Below are 17146 nucleotides of genomic sequence, written 5' to 3'. Positions count from 1 at the left end.
GGTTGTGTTGCATGTGATGGGTTCAATTGAGTGAAATTAAATGAAATTTGAACTATCAAATGAGCGATTTTTCTTCCGGGTTTTGGCTTGGATTGAGTTGGCCCTGGGATGAATAGTTCTTGGTCTTTGTCGATGGTTTTTCGCAACTCGCTGTCTTTTTGCTGCTTATGAATCCTTGGTCAATTAGCTGGTTTGTTGGTCGGTCGCGCGGTACGTCAAGCGTTGCAGGTCGCGCGGTCATGCTGAATCAGTGAACAAATAAAGTGCTCTTTAGTGAACTTGATTGGCGATTTCACAGTACTGCTGTAGAGTGTAGTGACTGCAGTGCAACAAATATTTATTTGAACTAGTGCTAAGAACAGTGAATTGCCGCAACCAAGAGTGACTTTATCGCCCAGCAGTACTGTGAAGTTGCGGGTGATTATCGTGAAAAGTGAAGATGGTGACAATGGAGGAATACAAGGAGCTGAAGAAACAAGAACAGCAGCTAGTCGGTCTCATGAATGGGATCGCGCGCTTCGTTCAGAACTTCCAGAAAGGAAAGCACGAAACCCAAGTAGATGTCCGCCTGGAAACCCTGGAAGAAGCGATGAAGAAGTTCTACAGCGTTCGACGGAAAATCGAGCTGTTTTTCGACGATGAAGACAGCAGTGAAGTAAAGATCGCCGAGAACACCCGAGCAGAACGAGAGAAGCGGAAGAAAGGTTTCGAAGAGTCGCTGTACACCATCCAGGAGCAGTACTTCGAAGTTAAGGCCGCGTTGCTTCAGCTGCGTCCAAAGAAGGAAGAACCACTAACCAGCAACGTCCGGAATGTCGTGGAAGCGGTGCCAATGTCCCGAGTCAAACTGCCGGACATTAAACTACCGAGCTTCGGTGGAAGAATCCAAGATTGGACTAGCTTTCGAGACACCTTTCGGAGTCTGATCCACAACAACCAGCAACTGGCGGAAGTCGACAAACTCACCTACCTGCGATCCTCAACCACAGGAGAGGCGCTCCACGAGTTGGCTTCGCTGGACCTTACGGGCGACAACTACGAGGTGGCCTGGAAGTTGCTGGAGAAGAAGTACGAAAATAAAAAACTTATCGTAAAAGCCCATCTGGACGCGTTGTTTGCTGTAGAACCGCTTCGTAGAGAAAACTGCGAAGCGTTGAATCACCTCATCAGTGAATTCGACAAGAACCTGCTGATGCTGACAAAAATCGGGGAACAGCCAGCCAACTGGTCGACGATTTTAGCATATATGGTGTGTTCTCGTCTCGATTCGTCGACGCTTCGAAATTGGGAGACGCACCACAACAGCAAGGATGTTCCCAAGTTCGACGATCTGATGCAGTTTTTGAGGGATCAGTGCGCAGTGCTGCAGTCAATTGCTCCTGCGAAGGTTCACGACGTCGACAAACGCCCAACGCCTCGGTTCTCGACGACGCACACGTCAGCCCAGTCGCAGCGGCGGTGCTTGTTTTGCGGAGACACGTATCATCTGCCGTTCAAGTGCAGCAAGCTGCAGAATATGAGTGTTCCTCAGCGGGTGGAGCAAATCAACAAGCAGCGACTCTGCAGAAACTGCTTCGCGGCAGGACACTTCGCCGAAGGATGCTCCCGAGGTTCGTGCACCCGCTGCGGACGAAAACACCACACTATGCTTCATTTCGAGAGGCCGTCGAGCAGCAGTTATGCAGCGAAGCCACCAGTTCCCACTAGTGCCCCTCACCCCGTTCCGCAAGCGCAAACCCGACCAAGTGCAGCTCCAGCAGCACACCAGCAACAGTCACAGCAAAATCGTACGAAACCACAAAGCCAGACACAAACATCATCCACTCAACCAGCCACACAAACACAACCCACATCATCATACCCGGTGATGCGCTCACAAAACACTCACCCACAACCCACCACTGACCCACAACCTGCAATCTCCCTCGAAACCACTGAATCACCACACGGTTTTGGCACGACAACTCGTCAAGTGTTGATGTCAACTGCTGTCGTGAAGGTGGTGGACCGTTTTGGCAACACCGCGCTAGCCAGAACGCTTCTGGATTCGTGCTCGGAGTTCTGCTACATGACCAGTAGCTTTTCCAAGAAGTTAAAGTTCGAGGCGAAGCCAAATTTCCTGAAGGTGCAAGGTATCGGCAACAGCAGCGCAACCTCCACGAAATCTGTGGAGGCAAACATCGAACCAAGACACTCGTCAATTTCCTCGTTCGGTGAGCTGATGCAGTTCCACGTTTTGCCGAAAATCACTCAAACGTTGCCGCTCAAACCTGTGCGGATGGAATTACTGGAGATTCCCTCCGATGTGGTTCTAGCGGATCCCACGTTCGGAGAGCCCGGTCCGGTCGATATGATTATTGGGGCGGAGTTCTACTTCGACTTACTGCGGACCGGAAGAAGAAAGTTGTGCGATAGAGGACCGACGTTGCAAGACACAGTCTTTGGCTGGGTCGTCTCTGGAAGGATTCCGGAAGTGGCAAGCTCGCTGCCCACAACAGTCAACTACGTGTGTTCGACGGCAGACCTCCAGGAAATGATCGCCAGGTTCTGGGACTTGGAGACCTGTCATGTCAACCGGACCCATTCAGTGGAAGAAACAGCCTGTGAAGAAATGTTCAAGCAAACAACGACTCGGGACGAAGAAGGCCGGTTTGTGGTAAGCCTGCCAAAGAAGGAGCACATGCTGGAGCGATTAGGAGAGTCCCGTGCAATAGCCATGAAGCGGTTCATCGGCTTGGAGAAGCGGTTCGCCCTGAACGCCGAACTTAAGGAGTCCTACAAGGAGTTTATCCATGAATATCTCCTGATGGGCCACATGAAGGAAGTTGACGGAGAGCAGGCCATCGGAGATCCGGTGTACTACATGCCGCATCACGCGGTGTTGCGACCGGACAGCACAACAACAAAGTTGAGAGTCGTCTTTGATGCGTCGTGTCGGACTTCTAGCGGCATCTCGCTCAACGACGCTTTGATGGTGGGGCCGGTCGTTCAGAACGATCTGATATCCACAATTCTCCGATTTCGTCAACACCGGATCGCCGTCATCGCCGATGTAGCCAAAATGTATCGGATGGTCCGGGTTCCAGAGGAAGATCAACATCTACAGCGCATCCTTTGGAGAGACACACCGGAGGAATCGGTGAAGACGTTTGAACTGCTGACGGTCACGTACGGCACTGCGAGTGCTCCGTATCTGGCCACAAGGTGCCTGAAGAAGCTGGGAGAAGACAGTGGACCTACGTATCCGATTGCGGCTCGGGTTGTCCAAGAAGACTTTTACGTCGACGATATGTTGTCAGGAGCGGATACCGTCCCCAAAGCACGGCAGCTGATGAACGAAGTCATCGAGCTGACTAACACGGCTGGGTTCACCCTGCGAAAGTGGAACTCAAACTCACCGGAGCTGCTTTCGACCTTGCCCAAGCATCTACGAGACGAGCGGTCAGTCCTGGATCTAGACTCCTCAAGCGCAACGGTCAAGACTCTGGGATTGCGATGGGACACTCAGTCCGACGATTTTTGCTTCACCTTCCCCGAGTGGAGATCCAATTCCACCTCTATCACGAAGCGCAGTGTTCACTCCGACGCTGCTTGCTTCTTTGATCCACTGGGCCTGGTTGGGCCAGTTGTAGTCCAAGCGAAAATCTTCATCCAGCGGCTGTGGCTGCTAAAATGCGACTGGGATGATCCTCTCGACGAGTCTCTGCAGGAAATGTGGACAGAATACAAGCAGAACATGGTCGCATTAGAGTCCCTATCGATTCCCCGCTGGCTGGGCGTCAGCGACGACTGCATAGAAGTGCAGCTACACGGGTTCTGCGATGCATCGGAAGCTGCATACGGAGCGTGCCTGTACCTCCGTTGTACTGCGTCGGATGGCACTGTCACTGTCCGACTGATCACCTCCAAGTCACGAGTAGCACCTTTGGAAAGCCTCCAGAGGAAAAAGAAGAAGATGAGTATCCCCCGCCTCGAGCTGTCCTCGGCACTTTTGCTGAGTCACCTGTACGAGAAGTACAGCCAGATCCACCCGAACCTTCCAGCGTACTTCTGGACAGACTCGATGATTGTCAAGTGCTGGCTGGCTTCGCTACCCTCTCGGTGGCAAGTCTTCGTAGCAAACCGCGTATCGGAGATCCAGCATCTAACCAAGGATGGAGTTTGGAGTCATGTTCCGGGCACCGATAACCCGGCAGATCTCATCTCTCGTGGAATGTCACCAGCACACCTTCAGTACCAAACACTTTGGTTCGAAGGCCCGCAGTGGTTGGCTCAAGACCAACAGTTTTGGCCAGACGCAGGTGATCCCCCCAACGCCGAATTGGACTCGGCCATGCTGGAAGAACGACCAACACCTGCCTTCCCGGCTCAAGCAGTTCAGCCGAGTGCAATCTTCGGCGAACGATCGTCGTTCACAGAACTCGTCCGCATCGTGGCACTGCTGCTTCGATTTCGGCACAACTCGCAAAAATGCAATCGGTCGTCCAGGAAGACTGGTCCCTTGTCGCTTGCCGACCAGGAGCAGGCAACTATCGCTCTTGTTCGCTTGTCCCAGCAGGAATGCTATCCGCAGGAGCTAAAAGAGTTGGCCAAAAAGGGATCTGTCCACGACTCGTCCAATATCGCTGCACTGCATCCACAACTTTGTGACGGCGTGATGCGCGTCGGCGGCCGGCTCTCTAAGGCATCGATATCGTCCGATCGCAAGCATCCTTATATTCTACACCACAAGCACCCTCTCGCAACGACCAGATCGTACGGCACTTCCACTACAAGCTCTTTCACGCCGGTCAGCAGCTGCTGATTTCGGCGGTCCGCGGAAAGTTCTGGCCAGTTCACATCCACAGTTTGGCCAGGAAGGTGATTCACGGATGCATCCCGTGCTTTCGCAGCAAGCCCAAGGTTTTGGACCAGTTGATGGCTGATCTTCCGTCAGCGAGAGTCAACCCTGCACCACCGTTCATGAACGTCGGCGTGGACTACTGCGGTCCATTCCAAGTCAACTACTCCAATCGTCGAGCGAGTCCAGTGAAGTGCTACGTAGCGATTTTTGTCTGCCTAGTAGTGAAGGCCGTCCATCTGGAGCTGGTGATGGACCTAACCACCCAAGCGTTCCTAGCAGCGCTGAAACGGTTCGCAGCTCGTCGCGGCAAGCCCCAATTGATAATGTGCGATAACGCAACGACCTTCGTCGGAGCGAAACGGGAGCTAACCGAGCTGCATCGACTGTTTCACGACCAGAAGTTCCAAGAGCAACTTATCAAGGACACCAGTTCCGATGGCATCGAGTTCCGATTCATCCCTCCCCGCACGCCAAACTTCGGCGGACTCTGGGAGGCGCAGGTCAAGTCCTTTAAAGGGCACTTCAAGAAGGCTGTTGGAACAAAGGTTTTGAAGGTGGACGAAATGTTGACTGCACTGGCGCAGATCGAAGCGGTCCTCAACTCACGTCCGCTAACCCCAATCAGCAGTGATCCCAGCGATTTCGAGGCTCTAACTCCAGGGCACTTCCTGGTTCAGCGACCCCTGACTGCCATCCCGGAGCCAGATTTGCAGGATCTTCCCACCAATCGCCTGTCGAAGTGGGAGAGTGCTCAGCAGGTGGCGCAGCAGGTCTGGAGGAGGTGGTCTACGCAATATCTCTCGGATCTCCACAACCGCACCAAGTGGACGAAGCAACGGAACAACATCCAAGTCGGCACAATGGTTCTACTGAAAGATGAGAACGCCCCTCCACTGAAGTGGCACTTGGGTAGGGTCGTCACGGTTTTCGAAGGTTCGGACGGCAATATTCGCGTCGTCACGGTTCGCACCAAAGACGGATGCTTCGATCGTGGGATTTCGAAGGTCTGTCCGCTTCCCATCCGGGACAACGATGAAAACAATCCTATTGCCAACCACGTTTCCACCGCTTAAGCCACTCTCCGAGTGCATTCCGGTGCCACGGCACCACCCAAGTTATTGTCAAGTCATCAAAGGGGCAATCATCTCGGTAAAAGGTCAAGGTTGTATCGTTTGTGCATGTAATGTGAACGTCAATATGGTATGGTGAAGGTCCGACGCACAGAGCGTCGGCGGTGACCACAAGGGTCATCGCAAGTTAAGAAATAAGCTAATCGTTTGCAAATCGTCGGTAGCACCACAGCGCTCGCTACCATCTCTCACCGGAGGAAGCCATGGTACCCCTCCAACAGCCGTCGTCAACTGGTTGGCATTGGGCTTGGCCAGCTCATCCTGTCGACCAGGGCTCCGAAGGCACGAAGCACGAAGTCAACGAAGGGTGGTCATCCGACCACAGAAGAGTCCACGTTCCGAGAACACTGCCACCCAGGCGACCACCATCCCACTCTACGAAGGATCTTCAGGCACCGTTTTTGCCTGGGTAGGTAAGTTGTTCCGGTTTCAGAATACTACAATACAGCAAACTACATCCAATCCTTTTCGAGGAAATCACCAACCAAACCATCACCATACGCACCACCACTACGAAGTACCGCAAGCAGCAAGGAAGGAAGCCAGCCATCAACCGATGGAGTGGCGCAAGGTCGTGCCAGACGATGACCCCGATCGATCCGAAACGAAGCACCGTAAAGCAGCCCAGTAAAGCCACCCCGAAGTCCCCGAAGCAAGTCCAATCAAGCCACCAGAAGAAGAGGAAGCCATTCTCGCTGTGCATCCGCACGGCATCCCTGGAGATCGCCCCTACACACAGGAAGCGCACGTGAGCCGGCAACGCGTGTCGGCGCGTGAGGCGCGAAGAAGCAGCATGTCCCGCAATCAGCAGCAGTTCCCCACCGTACGCACAGGCGTGGCGGTGTCCCGTCGGCAGGGTCGGCGAAGTTCAACAGTAGCAGCAAAGTGAAATCCAATACAAATCCAAAACTTGTTAGTTTTAAGAAGTGAAGTAGCAGTAGATCAAAGGTCAATTCCAACTTGAATTCATACGTATTAGTTCTTGTTTGAAACCCGTCTGGTTTCAAGGCGGCCGGCATGTTCGGTCCGAAATAGTCAGATGGAGAACCACTGATTCTGGTCTCATACGATCTCTTTAGATCACTTTCCTAACTAATAGAAACTCATGAAAAGAGCAATATTACTCTCGCTTCTCGAGAGCAAACCCGCCTGCGGGTGAGATTATTTGTACTCAGGCAGAAATACATTAGTTAGCTCCAATACGTTGCCCACGTCACTCGTGTTTAAATAAACGGTCCGGTCGTAGTTCAGTGCAAAATTCGCGTAGTTGTTTACTATAGACGAAAAGGTCAGTGATCGAAGGCCGAGGTCAAGGACCTCAGAAGAACCCGGTCTGGACGGACAATCGATACTTACAGTCCACTACTAAGTCCGTACCATTCCATTGGTCCTTCGAACCGGATTTGCACCGGTGGGGCTATTAATTAATTAAAGTGAGCGGGAAGAGTGGCAATTTGACTCGCAGCCGGGCAGTGTCCACTACGTTGGAGCAGCAAAACCTTTAGTGCGTCGTCCATGACGAAAGATGATAGTGCGCTGTGTAGTCAACTGAAAACAATTCCCGCTGTAGGAATTGAATAAGAAAGAAATTGATTGTGTGAAGTGTTATCGCCGGTATTGTATCGCCGTGGCAAAGTAAAGCAGTGCATCGCGCGCCGGTAGTGTTCGAACGGAGACAACCGCACTCAACGAGCTTGAAATTCGACGTAGCAGACGACGGAGATCTACCAGCGAGCATCGGCGGCGAGCATCGGAACGTGTCTTCGGTGGAACGGAATTGAATGCGGCAGTCAACGGATCATCTCAATTGCCGTCAGGGAAGTATTGCATGGTTTGTGTGGTTGGGTTGTGTTGCATGTGATGGGTTCAATTGAGTGAAATTAAATGAAATTTGAACTATCAAATGAGCGATTTTTCTTCCGGGTTTTGGCTTGGATTGAGTTGGCCCTGGGATGAATAGTTCTTGGTCTTTGTCGATGGTTTTTCGCAACTCGCTGTCTTTTTGCTGCTTATGAATCCTTGGTCAATTAGCTGGTTTGTTGGTCGGTCGCGCGGTACGTCAAGCGTTGCAGGTCGCGCGGTCATGCTGAATCAGTGAACAAATAAAGTGCTCTTTAGTGAACTTGATTGGCGATTTCACAGTACTGCTGTAGAGTGTAGTGACTGCAGTGCAACAAATATTTATTTGAACTAGTGCTAAGAACAGTGAATTGCCGCAACCAAGAGTGACTTTATCGCCCAGCAGTACTGCGAAGTTGCGGGTGATTATCGTGAAAAGTGCAGATGGTGACAATGGAGGAATACAAGGAGCTGAAGAAACAAGAACAGCAGCTAGTCGGTCTCATGAATGGGATCGCGCGCTTCGTTCAGAACTTCCAGAAAGGAAAGCACGAAACCCAAGTAGATGTCCGCCTGGAAACCCTGGAAGAAGCGATGAAGAAGTTCTACAGCGTTCGACGGAAAATCGAGCTGTTTTTCGACGATGAAGACAGCAGTGAAGTAAAGATCGCCGAGAACACCCGAGCAGAACGAGAGAAGCGGAAGAAAGGTTTCGAAGAGTCGCTGTACACCATCCAGGAGCAGTACTTCGAAGTTAAGGCCGCGTTGCTTCAGCTGCGTCCAAAGAAGGAAGAACCACTAACCAGCAACGTCCGGAATGTCGTGGAAGCGGTGCCAATGTCCCGAGTCAAACTGCCGGACATTAAACTACCGAGCTTCGGTGGAAGAATCCAAGATTGGACTAGCTTTCGAGACACCTTTCGGAGTCTGATCCACAACAACCAGCAACTGGCGGAAGTCGACAAACTCACCTACCTGCGATCCTCAACCACAGGAGAGGCGCTCCACGAGTTGGCTTCGCTGGACCTTACGGGCGACAACTACGAGGTGGCCTGGAAGTTGCTGGAGAAGAAGTACGAAAATAAAAAACTTATCGTAAAAGCCCATCTGGACGCGTTGTTTGCTGTAGAACCGCTTCGTAGAGAAAACTGCGAAGCGTTGAATCACCTCATCAGTGAATTCGACAAGAACCTGCTGATGCTGACAAAAATCGGGGAACAGCCAGCCAACTGGTCGACGATTTTAGCATATATGGTGTGTTCTCGTCTCGATTCGTCGACGCTTCGAAATTGGGAGACGCACCACAACAGCAAGGATGTTCCCAAGTTCGACGATCTGATGCAGTTTTTGAGGGATCAGTGCGCAGTGCTGCAGTCAATTGCTCCTGCGAAGGTTCACGACGTCGACAAACGCCCAACGCCTCGGTTCTCGACGACGCACACGTCAGCCCAGTCGCAGCGGCGGTGCTTGTTTTGCGGAGACACGTATCATCTGCCGTTCAAGTGCAGCAAGCTGCAGAATATGAGTGTTCCTCAGCGGGTGGAGCAAATCAACAAGCAGCGACTCTGCAGAAACTGCTTCGCGGCAGGACACTTCGCCGAAGGATGCTCCCGAGGTTCGTGCACCCGCTGCGGACGAAAACACCACACTATGCTTCATTTCGAGAGGCCGTCGAGCAGCAGTTATGCAGCGAAGCCACCAGTTCCCACTAGTGCCCCTCACCCCGTTCCGCAAGCGCAAACCCGACCAAGTGCAGCTCCAGCAGCACACCAGCAACAGTCACAGCAAAATCGTACGAAACCACAAAGCCAGACACAAACATCATCCACTCAACCAGCCACACAAACACAACCCACATCATCATACCCGGTGATGCGCTCACAAAACACTCACCCACAACCCACCACTGACCCACAACCTGCAATCTCCCTCGAAACCACTGAATCACCACACGGTTTTGGCACGACAACTCGTCAAGTGTTGATGTCAACTGCTGTCGTGAAGGTGGTGGACCGTTTTGGCAACACCGCGCTAGCCAGAACGCTTCTGGATTCGTGCTCGGAGTTCTGCTACATGACCAGTAGCTTTTCCAAGAAGTTAAAGTTCGAGGCGAAGCCAAATTTCCTGAAGGTGCAAGGTATCGGCAACAGCAGCGCAACCTCCACGAAATCTGTGGAGGCAAACATCGAACCAAGACACTCGTCAATTTCCTCGTTCGGTGAGCTGATGCAGTTCCACGTTTTGCCGAAAATCACTCAAACGTTGCCGCTCAAACCTGTGCGGATGGAATTACTGGAGATTCCCTCCGATGTGGTTCTAGCGGATCCCACGTTCGGAGAGCCCGGTCCGGTCGATATGATTATTGGGGCGGAGTTCTACTTCGACTTACTGCGGACCGGAAGAAGAAAGTTGTGCGATAGAGGACCGACGTTGCAAGACACAGTCTTTGGCTGGGTCGTCTCTGGAAGGATTCCGGAAGTGGCAAGCTCGCTGCCCACAACAGTCAACTACGTGTGTTCGACGGCAGACCTCCAGGAAATGATCGCCAGGTTCTGGGACTTGGAGACCTGTCATGTCAACCGGACCCATTCAGTGGAAGAAACAGCCTGTGAAGAAATGTTCAAGCAAACAACGACTCGGGACGAAGAAGGCCGGTTTGTGGTAAGCCTGCCAAAGAAGGAGCACATGCTGGAGCGATTAGGAGAGTCCCGTGCAATAGCCATGAAGCGGTTCATCGGCTTGGAGAAGCGGTTCGCCCTGAACGCCGAACTTAAGGAGTCCTACAAGGAGTTTATCCATGAATATCTCCTGATGGGCCACATGAAGGAAGTTGACGGAGAGCAGGCCATCGGAGATCCGGTGTACTACATGCCGCATCACGCGGTGTTGCGACCGGACAGCACAACAACAAAGTTGAGAGTCGTCTTTGATGCGTCGTGTCGGACTTCTAGCGGCATCTCGCTCAACGACGCTTTGATGGTGGGGCCGGTCGTTCAGAACGATCTGATATCCACAATTCTCCGATTTCGTCAACACCGGATCGCCGTCATCGCCGATGTAGCCAAAATGTATCGGATGGTCCGGGTTCCAGAGGAAGATCAACATCTACAGCGCATCCTTTGGAGAGACACACCGGAGGAATCGGTGAAGACGTTTGAACTGCTGACGGTCACGTACGGCACTGCGAGTGCTCCGTATCTGGCCACAAGGTGCCTGAAGAAGCTGGGAGAAGACAGTGGACCTACGTATCCGATTGCGGCTCGGGTTGTCCAAGAAGACTTTTACGTCGACGATATGTTGTCAGGAGCGGATACCGTCCCCAAAGCACGGCAGCTGATGAACGAAGTCATCGAGCTGACTAACACGGCTGGGTTCACCCTGCGAAAGTGGAACTCAAACTCACCGGAGCTGCTTTCGACCTTGCCCAAGCATCTACGAGACGAGCGGTCAGTCCTGGATCTAGACTCCTCAAGCGCAACGGTCAAGACTCTGGGATTGCGATGGGACACTCAGTCCGACGATTTTTGCTTCACCTTCCCCGAGTGGAGATCCAATTCCACCTCTATCACGAAGCGCAGTGTTCACTCCGACGCTGCTTGCTTCTTTGATCCACTGGGCCTGGTTGGGCCAGTTGTAGTCCAAGCGAAAATCTTCATCCAGCGGCTGTGGCTGCTAAAATGCGACTGGGATGATCCTCTCGACGAGTCTCTGCAGGAAATGTGGACAGAATACAAGCAGAACATGGTCGCATTAGAGTCCCTATCGATTCCCCGCTGGCTGGGCGTCAGCGACGACTGCATAGAAGTGCAGCTACACGGGTTCTGCGATGCATCGGAAGCTGCATACGGAGCGTGCCTGTACCTCCGTTGTACTGCGTCGGATGGCACTGTCACTGTCCGACTGATCACCTCCAAGTCACGAGTAGCACCTTTGGAAAGCCTCCAGAGGAAAAAGAAGAAGATGAGTATCCCCCGCCTCGAGCTGTCCTCGGCACTTTTGCTGAGTCACCTGTACGAGAAGTACAGCCAGATCCACCCGAACCTTCCAGCGTACTTCTGGACAGACTCGATGATTGTCAAGTGCTGGCTGGCTTCGCTACCCTCTCGGTGGCAAGTCTTCGTAGCAAACCGCGTATCGGAGATCCAGCATCTAACCAAGGATGGAGTTTGGAGTCATGTTCCGGGCACCGATAACCCGGCAGATCTCATCTCTCGTGGAATGTCACCAGCACACCTTCAGTACCAAACACTTTGGTTCGAAGGCCCGCAGTGGTTGGCTCAAGACCAACAGTTTTGGCCAGACGCAGGTGATCCCCCCAACGCCGAATTGGACTCGGCCATGCTGGAAGAACGACCAACACCTGCCTTCCCGGCTCAAGCAGTTCAGCCGAGTGCAATCTTCGGCGAACGATCGTCGTTCACAGAACTCGTCCGCATCGTGGCACTGCTGCTTCGATTTCGGCACAACTCGCAAAAATGCAATCGGTCGTCCAGGAAGACTGGTCCCTTGTCGCTTGCCGACCAGGAGCAGGCAACTATCGCTCTTGTTCGCTTGTCCCAGCAGGAATGCTATCCGCAGGAGCTAAAAGAGTTGGCCAAAAAGGGATCTGTCCACGACTCGTCCAATATCGCTGCACTGCATCCACAACTTTGTGACGGCGTGATGCGCGTCGGCGGCCGGCTCTCTAAGGCATCGATATCGTCCGATCGCAAGCATCCTTATATTCTACACCACAAGCACCCTCTCGCAACGACCAGATCGTACGGCACTTCCACTACAAGCTCTTTCACGCCGGTCAGCAGCTGCTGATTTCGGCGGTCCGCGGAAAGTTCTGGCCAGTTCACATCCACAGTTTGGCCAGGAAGGTGATTCACGGATGCATCCCGTGCTTTCGCAGCAAGCCCAAGGTTTTGGACCAGTTGATGGCTGATCTTCCGTCAGCGAGAGTCAACCCTGCACCACCGTTCATGAACGTCGGCGTGGACTACTGCGGTCCATTCCAAGTCAACTACTCCAATCGTCGAGCGAGTCCAGTGAAGTGCTACGTAGCGATTTTTGTCTGCCTAGTAGTGAAGGCCGTCCATCTGGAGCTGGTGATGGACCTAACCACCCAAGCGTTCCTAGCAGCGCTGAAACGGTTCGCAGCTCGTCGCGGCAAGCCCCAATTGATAATGTGCGATAACGCAACGACCTTCGTCGGAGCGAAACGGGAGCTAACCGAGCTGCATCGACTGTTTCACGACCAGAAGTTCCAAGAGCAACTTATCAAGGACACCAGTTCCGATGGCATCGAGTTCCGATTCATCCCTCCCCGCACGCCAAACTTCGGCGGACTCTGGGAGGCGCAGGTCAAGTCCTTTAAAGGGCACTTCAAGAAGGCTGTTGGAACAAAGGTTTTGAAGGTGGACGAAATGTTGACTGCACTGGCGCAGATCGAAGCGGTCCTCAACTCACGTCCGCTAACCCCAATCAGCAGTGATCCCAGCGATTTCGAGGCTCTAACTCCAGGGCACTTCCTGGTTCAGCGACCCCTGACTGCCATCCCGGAGCCAGATTTGCAGGATCTTCCCACCAATCGCCTGTCGAAGTGGGAGAGTGCTCAGCAGGTGGCGCAGCAGGTCTGGAGGAGGTGGTCTACGCAATATCTCTCGGATCTCCACAACCGCACCAAGTGGACGAAGCAACGGAACAACATCCAAGTCGGCACAATGGTTCTACTGAAAGATGAGAACGCCCCTCCACTGAAGTGGCACTTGGGTAGGGTCGTCACGGTTTTCGAAGGTTCGGACGGCAATATTCGCGTCGTCACGGTTCGCACCAAAGACGGATGCTTCGATCGTGGGATTTCGAAGGTCTGTCCGCTTCCCATCCGGGACAACGATGAAAACAATCCTATTGCCAACCACGTTTCCACCGCTTAAGCCACTCTCCGAGTGCATTCCGGTGCCACGGCACCACCCAAGTTATTGTCAAGTCATCAAAGGGGCAATCATCTCGGTAAAAGGTCAAGGTTGTATCGTTTGTGCATGTAATGTGAACGTCAATATGGTATGGTGAAGGTCCGACGCACAGAGCGTCGGCGGTGACCACAAGGGTCATCGCAAGTTAAGAAATAAGCTAATCGTTTGCAAATCGTCGGTAGCACCACAGCGCTCGCTACCATCTCTCACCGGAGGAAGCCATGGTACCCCTCCAACAGCCGTCGTCAACTGGTTGGCATTGGGCTTGGCCAGCTCATCCTGTCGACCAGGGCTCCGAAGGCACGAAGCACGAAGTCAACGAAGGGTGGTCATCCGACCACAGAAGAGTCCACGTTCCGAGAACACTGCCACCCAGGCGACCACCATCCCACTCTACGAAGGATCTTCAGGCACCGTTTTTGCCTGGGTAGGTAAGTTGTTCCGGTTTCAGAATACTACAATACAGCAAACTACATCCAATCCTTTTCGAGGAAATCACCAACCAAACCATCACCATACGCACCACCACTACGAAGTACCGCAAGCAGCAAGGAAGGAAGCCAGCCATCAACCGATGGAGTGGCGCAAGGTCGTGCCAGACGATGACCCCGATCGATCCGAAACGAAGCACCGTAAAGCAGCCCAGTAAAGCCACCCCGAAGTCCCCGAAGCAAGTCCAATCAAGCCACCAGAAGAAGAGGAAGCCATTCTCGCTGTGCATCCGCACGGCATCCCTGGAGATCGCCCCTACACACAGGAAGCGCACGTGAGCCGGCAACGCGTGTCGGCGCGTGAGGCGCGAAGAAGCAGCATGTCCCGCAATCAGCAGCAGTTCCCCACCGTACGCACAGGCGTGGCGGTGTCCCGTCGGCAGGGTCGGCGAAGTTCAACAGTAGCAGCAAAGTGAAATCCAATACAAATCCAAAACTTGTTAGTTTTAAGAAGTGAAGTAGCAGTAGATCAAAGGTCAATTCCAACTTGAATTCATACGTATTAGTTCTTGTTTGAAACCCGTCTGGTTTCAAGGCGGCCGGCATGTTCGGTCCGAAATAGTCAGATGGAGAACCACTGATTCTGGTCTCATACGATCTCTTTAGATCACTTTCCTAACTAATAGAAACTCATGAAAAGAGCAATATTACTCTCGCTTCTCGAGAGCAAACCCGCCTGCGGGTGAGATTATTTGTACTCAGGCAGAAATACATTAGTTAGCTCCAATACGTTGCCCACGTCACTCGTGTTTAAATAAACGGTCCGGTCGTAGTTCAGTGCAAAATTCGCGTAGTTGTTTACTATAGACGAAAAGGTCAGTGATCGAAGGCCGAGGTCAAGGACCTCAGAAGAACCCGGTCTGGACGGACAATCGATACTTACAGTCCACTACTAAGTCCGTACCATTCCACTCTCTTTCGGTTTTGCTTTTCAGTTTGCAGATAAGTACTTTTTTCGTTTATTCTTTCTAATCGAGTGCATATAGTTTCGAGACCACCAAAGGGTCTGACCTGCTTGGGAGCGTTGCTTCCATTGCAAGCCATGGACCAAGACAGCGACCACAGTGAAGAACCCCCGGCTAAAGTTAAACCACCCGATCCTCATAGTTCCGCACAGCAGCTTCAGCCGATTCTACAAACTCAGTTGTCTTTGCTTGATTCTTCTCCGCCGCCAGCGCTCTCGTCGTCCACTCAATCGGCCCCTCTAGTCCAGTCTCAACAACTGCAATCAGCCCGCGCCCATCCACCACCACTGCCGCCATCGTCATCATCCAAAGCCACGTCCCCCACGCCGCCATCATCAACCGCCAATGCCTCTCAGTCGTTTCCTAACCAAATGCCTCTTCGGCACAGATGCTACCCGGAGTCCTGCAAGGGTCCGTTCGAAGTGTTCGTTCGCCAGAAAGATAAGCCTGTCAAAGTTCTACTCGTTTCCGCAGAGGTCCATAAACATTATCGGTCAGTAAAGGAAGTCAAACAGCTCGGGTTCACAAAGGTTCGGATCATTTTCTCCGATCGGTCAGAAGCCAACAATGTTGTGTATAACGAGCTTCTTAGCCGGCTCTATCGCGTCTACATTCCCAGCGAAAAAGTTGAGATTGATGGGGTAATTAATCAAGCTGAAATGGACCTGAACTGCCTCACAAAAGAAGGGTTCGGAAAATTCGATGATCCGCGTGTTCCTCAGGTGTCTATTCTTGAATGCCAACAATTGGCCGAAGTTCAGGTCGAGGGCAGTACGAAAACCTACATTCCCAGTAACGACATACGTGTCACTTTTGAAGGAACAATTCTTCCAGATTACGTCGAAATAGGTCAGGCTCTCATACGTGTTCGCGTGTACACCCCGAAGGTCATGCTTTGTGCCAAATGTAAAAAGTTTGGTCACACGCAGATCTATTGTTCGAACAAGGCTTGTTGTGATACGTGTGGTAAACGCCACACAGAAGGCGAATGCACAATTGAGCAACCAGCTTGTCTGTATTGCAAGGGTTCTCACGTGTACAAGAACGAGTGTCCCATGTACAAGAAACAAATGAAGCTAGCCAAGGCGAGAGTTGTACAGAAGTCCAAACTGAGTTACGCAGCCATGGTAAAAGCTCCTGTTTCGCAAAGCTTTGAGCATGAAAACACCTACAGTTCGTTGAGTGACCTGTCAGATTTTGATGACGAAGCGGTAGAAGCACATCATAGCAGGTACGTTCCTCCAAAGAGGAAAAAACTGCGATCTGTTCAAAACCCGAAACGTGCAAAACAGGAGAACGACAAGTGTTCGCTCTCTCATGGTCAATCTTCGAAACCTACAAGGTCGTCGCAAGACATACCTGGATTCAAGAAAGACGATTTTCCTCCACTCCCACCATCAGAAAGAAACCCCCGAGAACCAGAAACTTCACAGTCGAAGCAAAGCACGGATAAATTCGATATTCCTCAGCTGATTCACCTCTTAGCAGAAGCGTTTAATCTAAGTAATTTCTGGGTCGACTTTTTGTTGAAATTGACTCCCATTTTCAAGACCATTCTTTCGAAGCTCATAACGTCGTTGCCCCTCCTTGGTTTGTTTTTGTCTATCGATGGCTAATTCAAATCACAAGGGTAGGTTTTTCATTTTACAATGGAACTGCAGAAGCATTTTGCCAAAAATAGGAAATCTTCGTAATTTTATCAATCAAGTAGAAGCTGATTGCTTTGTACTCTCGGAAACATTTCTTGTAGATAGTTTATTCTTCAGCATTCCCTCGTTTAATATTGTTCGTCTGGATCGTGATACTAGAGCCGGAGGAGTATTGATTGGTATAAAGAATAATTACTCGTTCGAACGTGTAAGGATCGATAGTTGTTCCCCAATTGAAATAGTCGCATGTTCCATCAAAATCGATGGAC

At 51.9% G+C, this 17146-nt stretch overlaps 2 protein-coding genes across 2 annotated transcripts; both read left to right on the top strand.

Moving 5' to 3' along the window:
• Positions 1–448: 448 nt before the first annotated feature.
• LOC134286937 (uncharacterized) lies at positions 449–6725 on the top strand. Its single transcript, XM_062848641.1, has 4 exons — positions 449–4684; positions 4753–5847; positions 6068–6382; positions 6447–6725. The coding sequence occupies exons 1-4, from the start codon at positions 449–451 to the stop codon at positions 6723–6725; spliced, it is 5925 nt and encodes a 1974-aa protein (XP_062704625.1).
• Positions 6726–8265: 1540 nt separating this feature from the next.
• On the top strand, positions 8266–14542 carry LOC109427924 (uncharacterized). Its single transcript, XM_062848640.1, has 4 exons — positions 8266–12501; positions 12570–13664; positions 13885–14199; positions 14264–14542. Exons 1-4 carry the CDS (start codon positions 8266–8268, stop codon positions 14540–14542), a joined length of 5925 nt encoding a protein of 1974 aa, XP_062704624.1.
• The last annotated feature ends 2604 nt before the right edge of the window (positions 14543–17146 follow it).

This window comes from Aedes albopictus, chromosome 2 (genome assembly GCF_035046485.1).
Source record: "Aedes albopictus strain Foshan chromosome 2, AalbF5, whole genome shotgun sequence".
In the NCBI taxonomy this organism is placed as follows: Eukaryota; Metazoa; Arthropoda; class Insecta; order Diptera; family Culicidae; genus Aedes; species Aedes albopictus.
The sequence above is the reverse complement of the archived record's forward strand: the minus strand, read 5'-3'. Positions and strand labels throughout refer to the sequence as shown.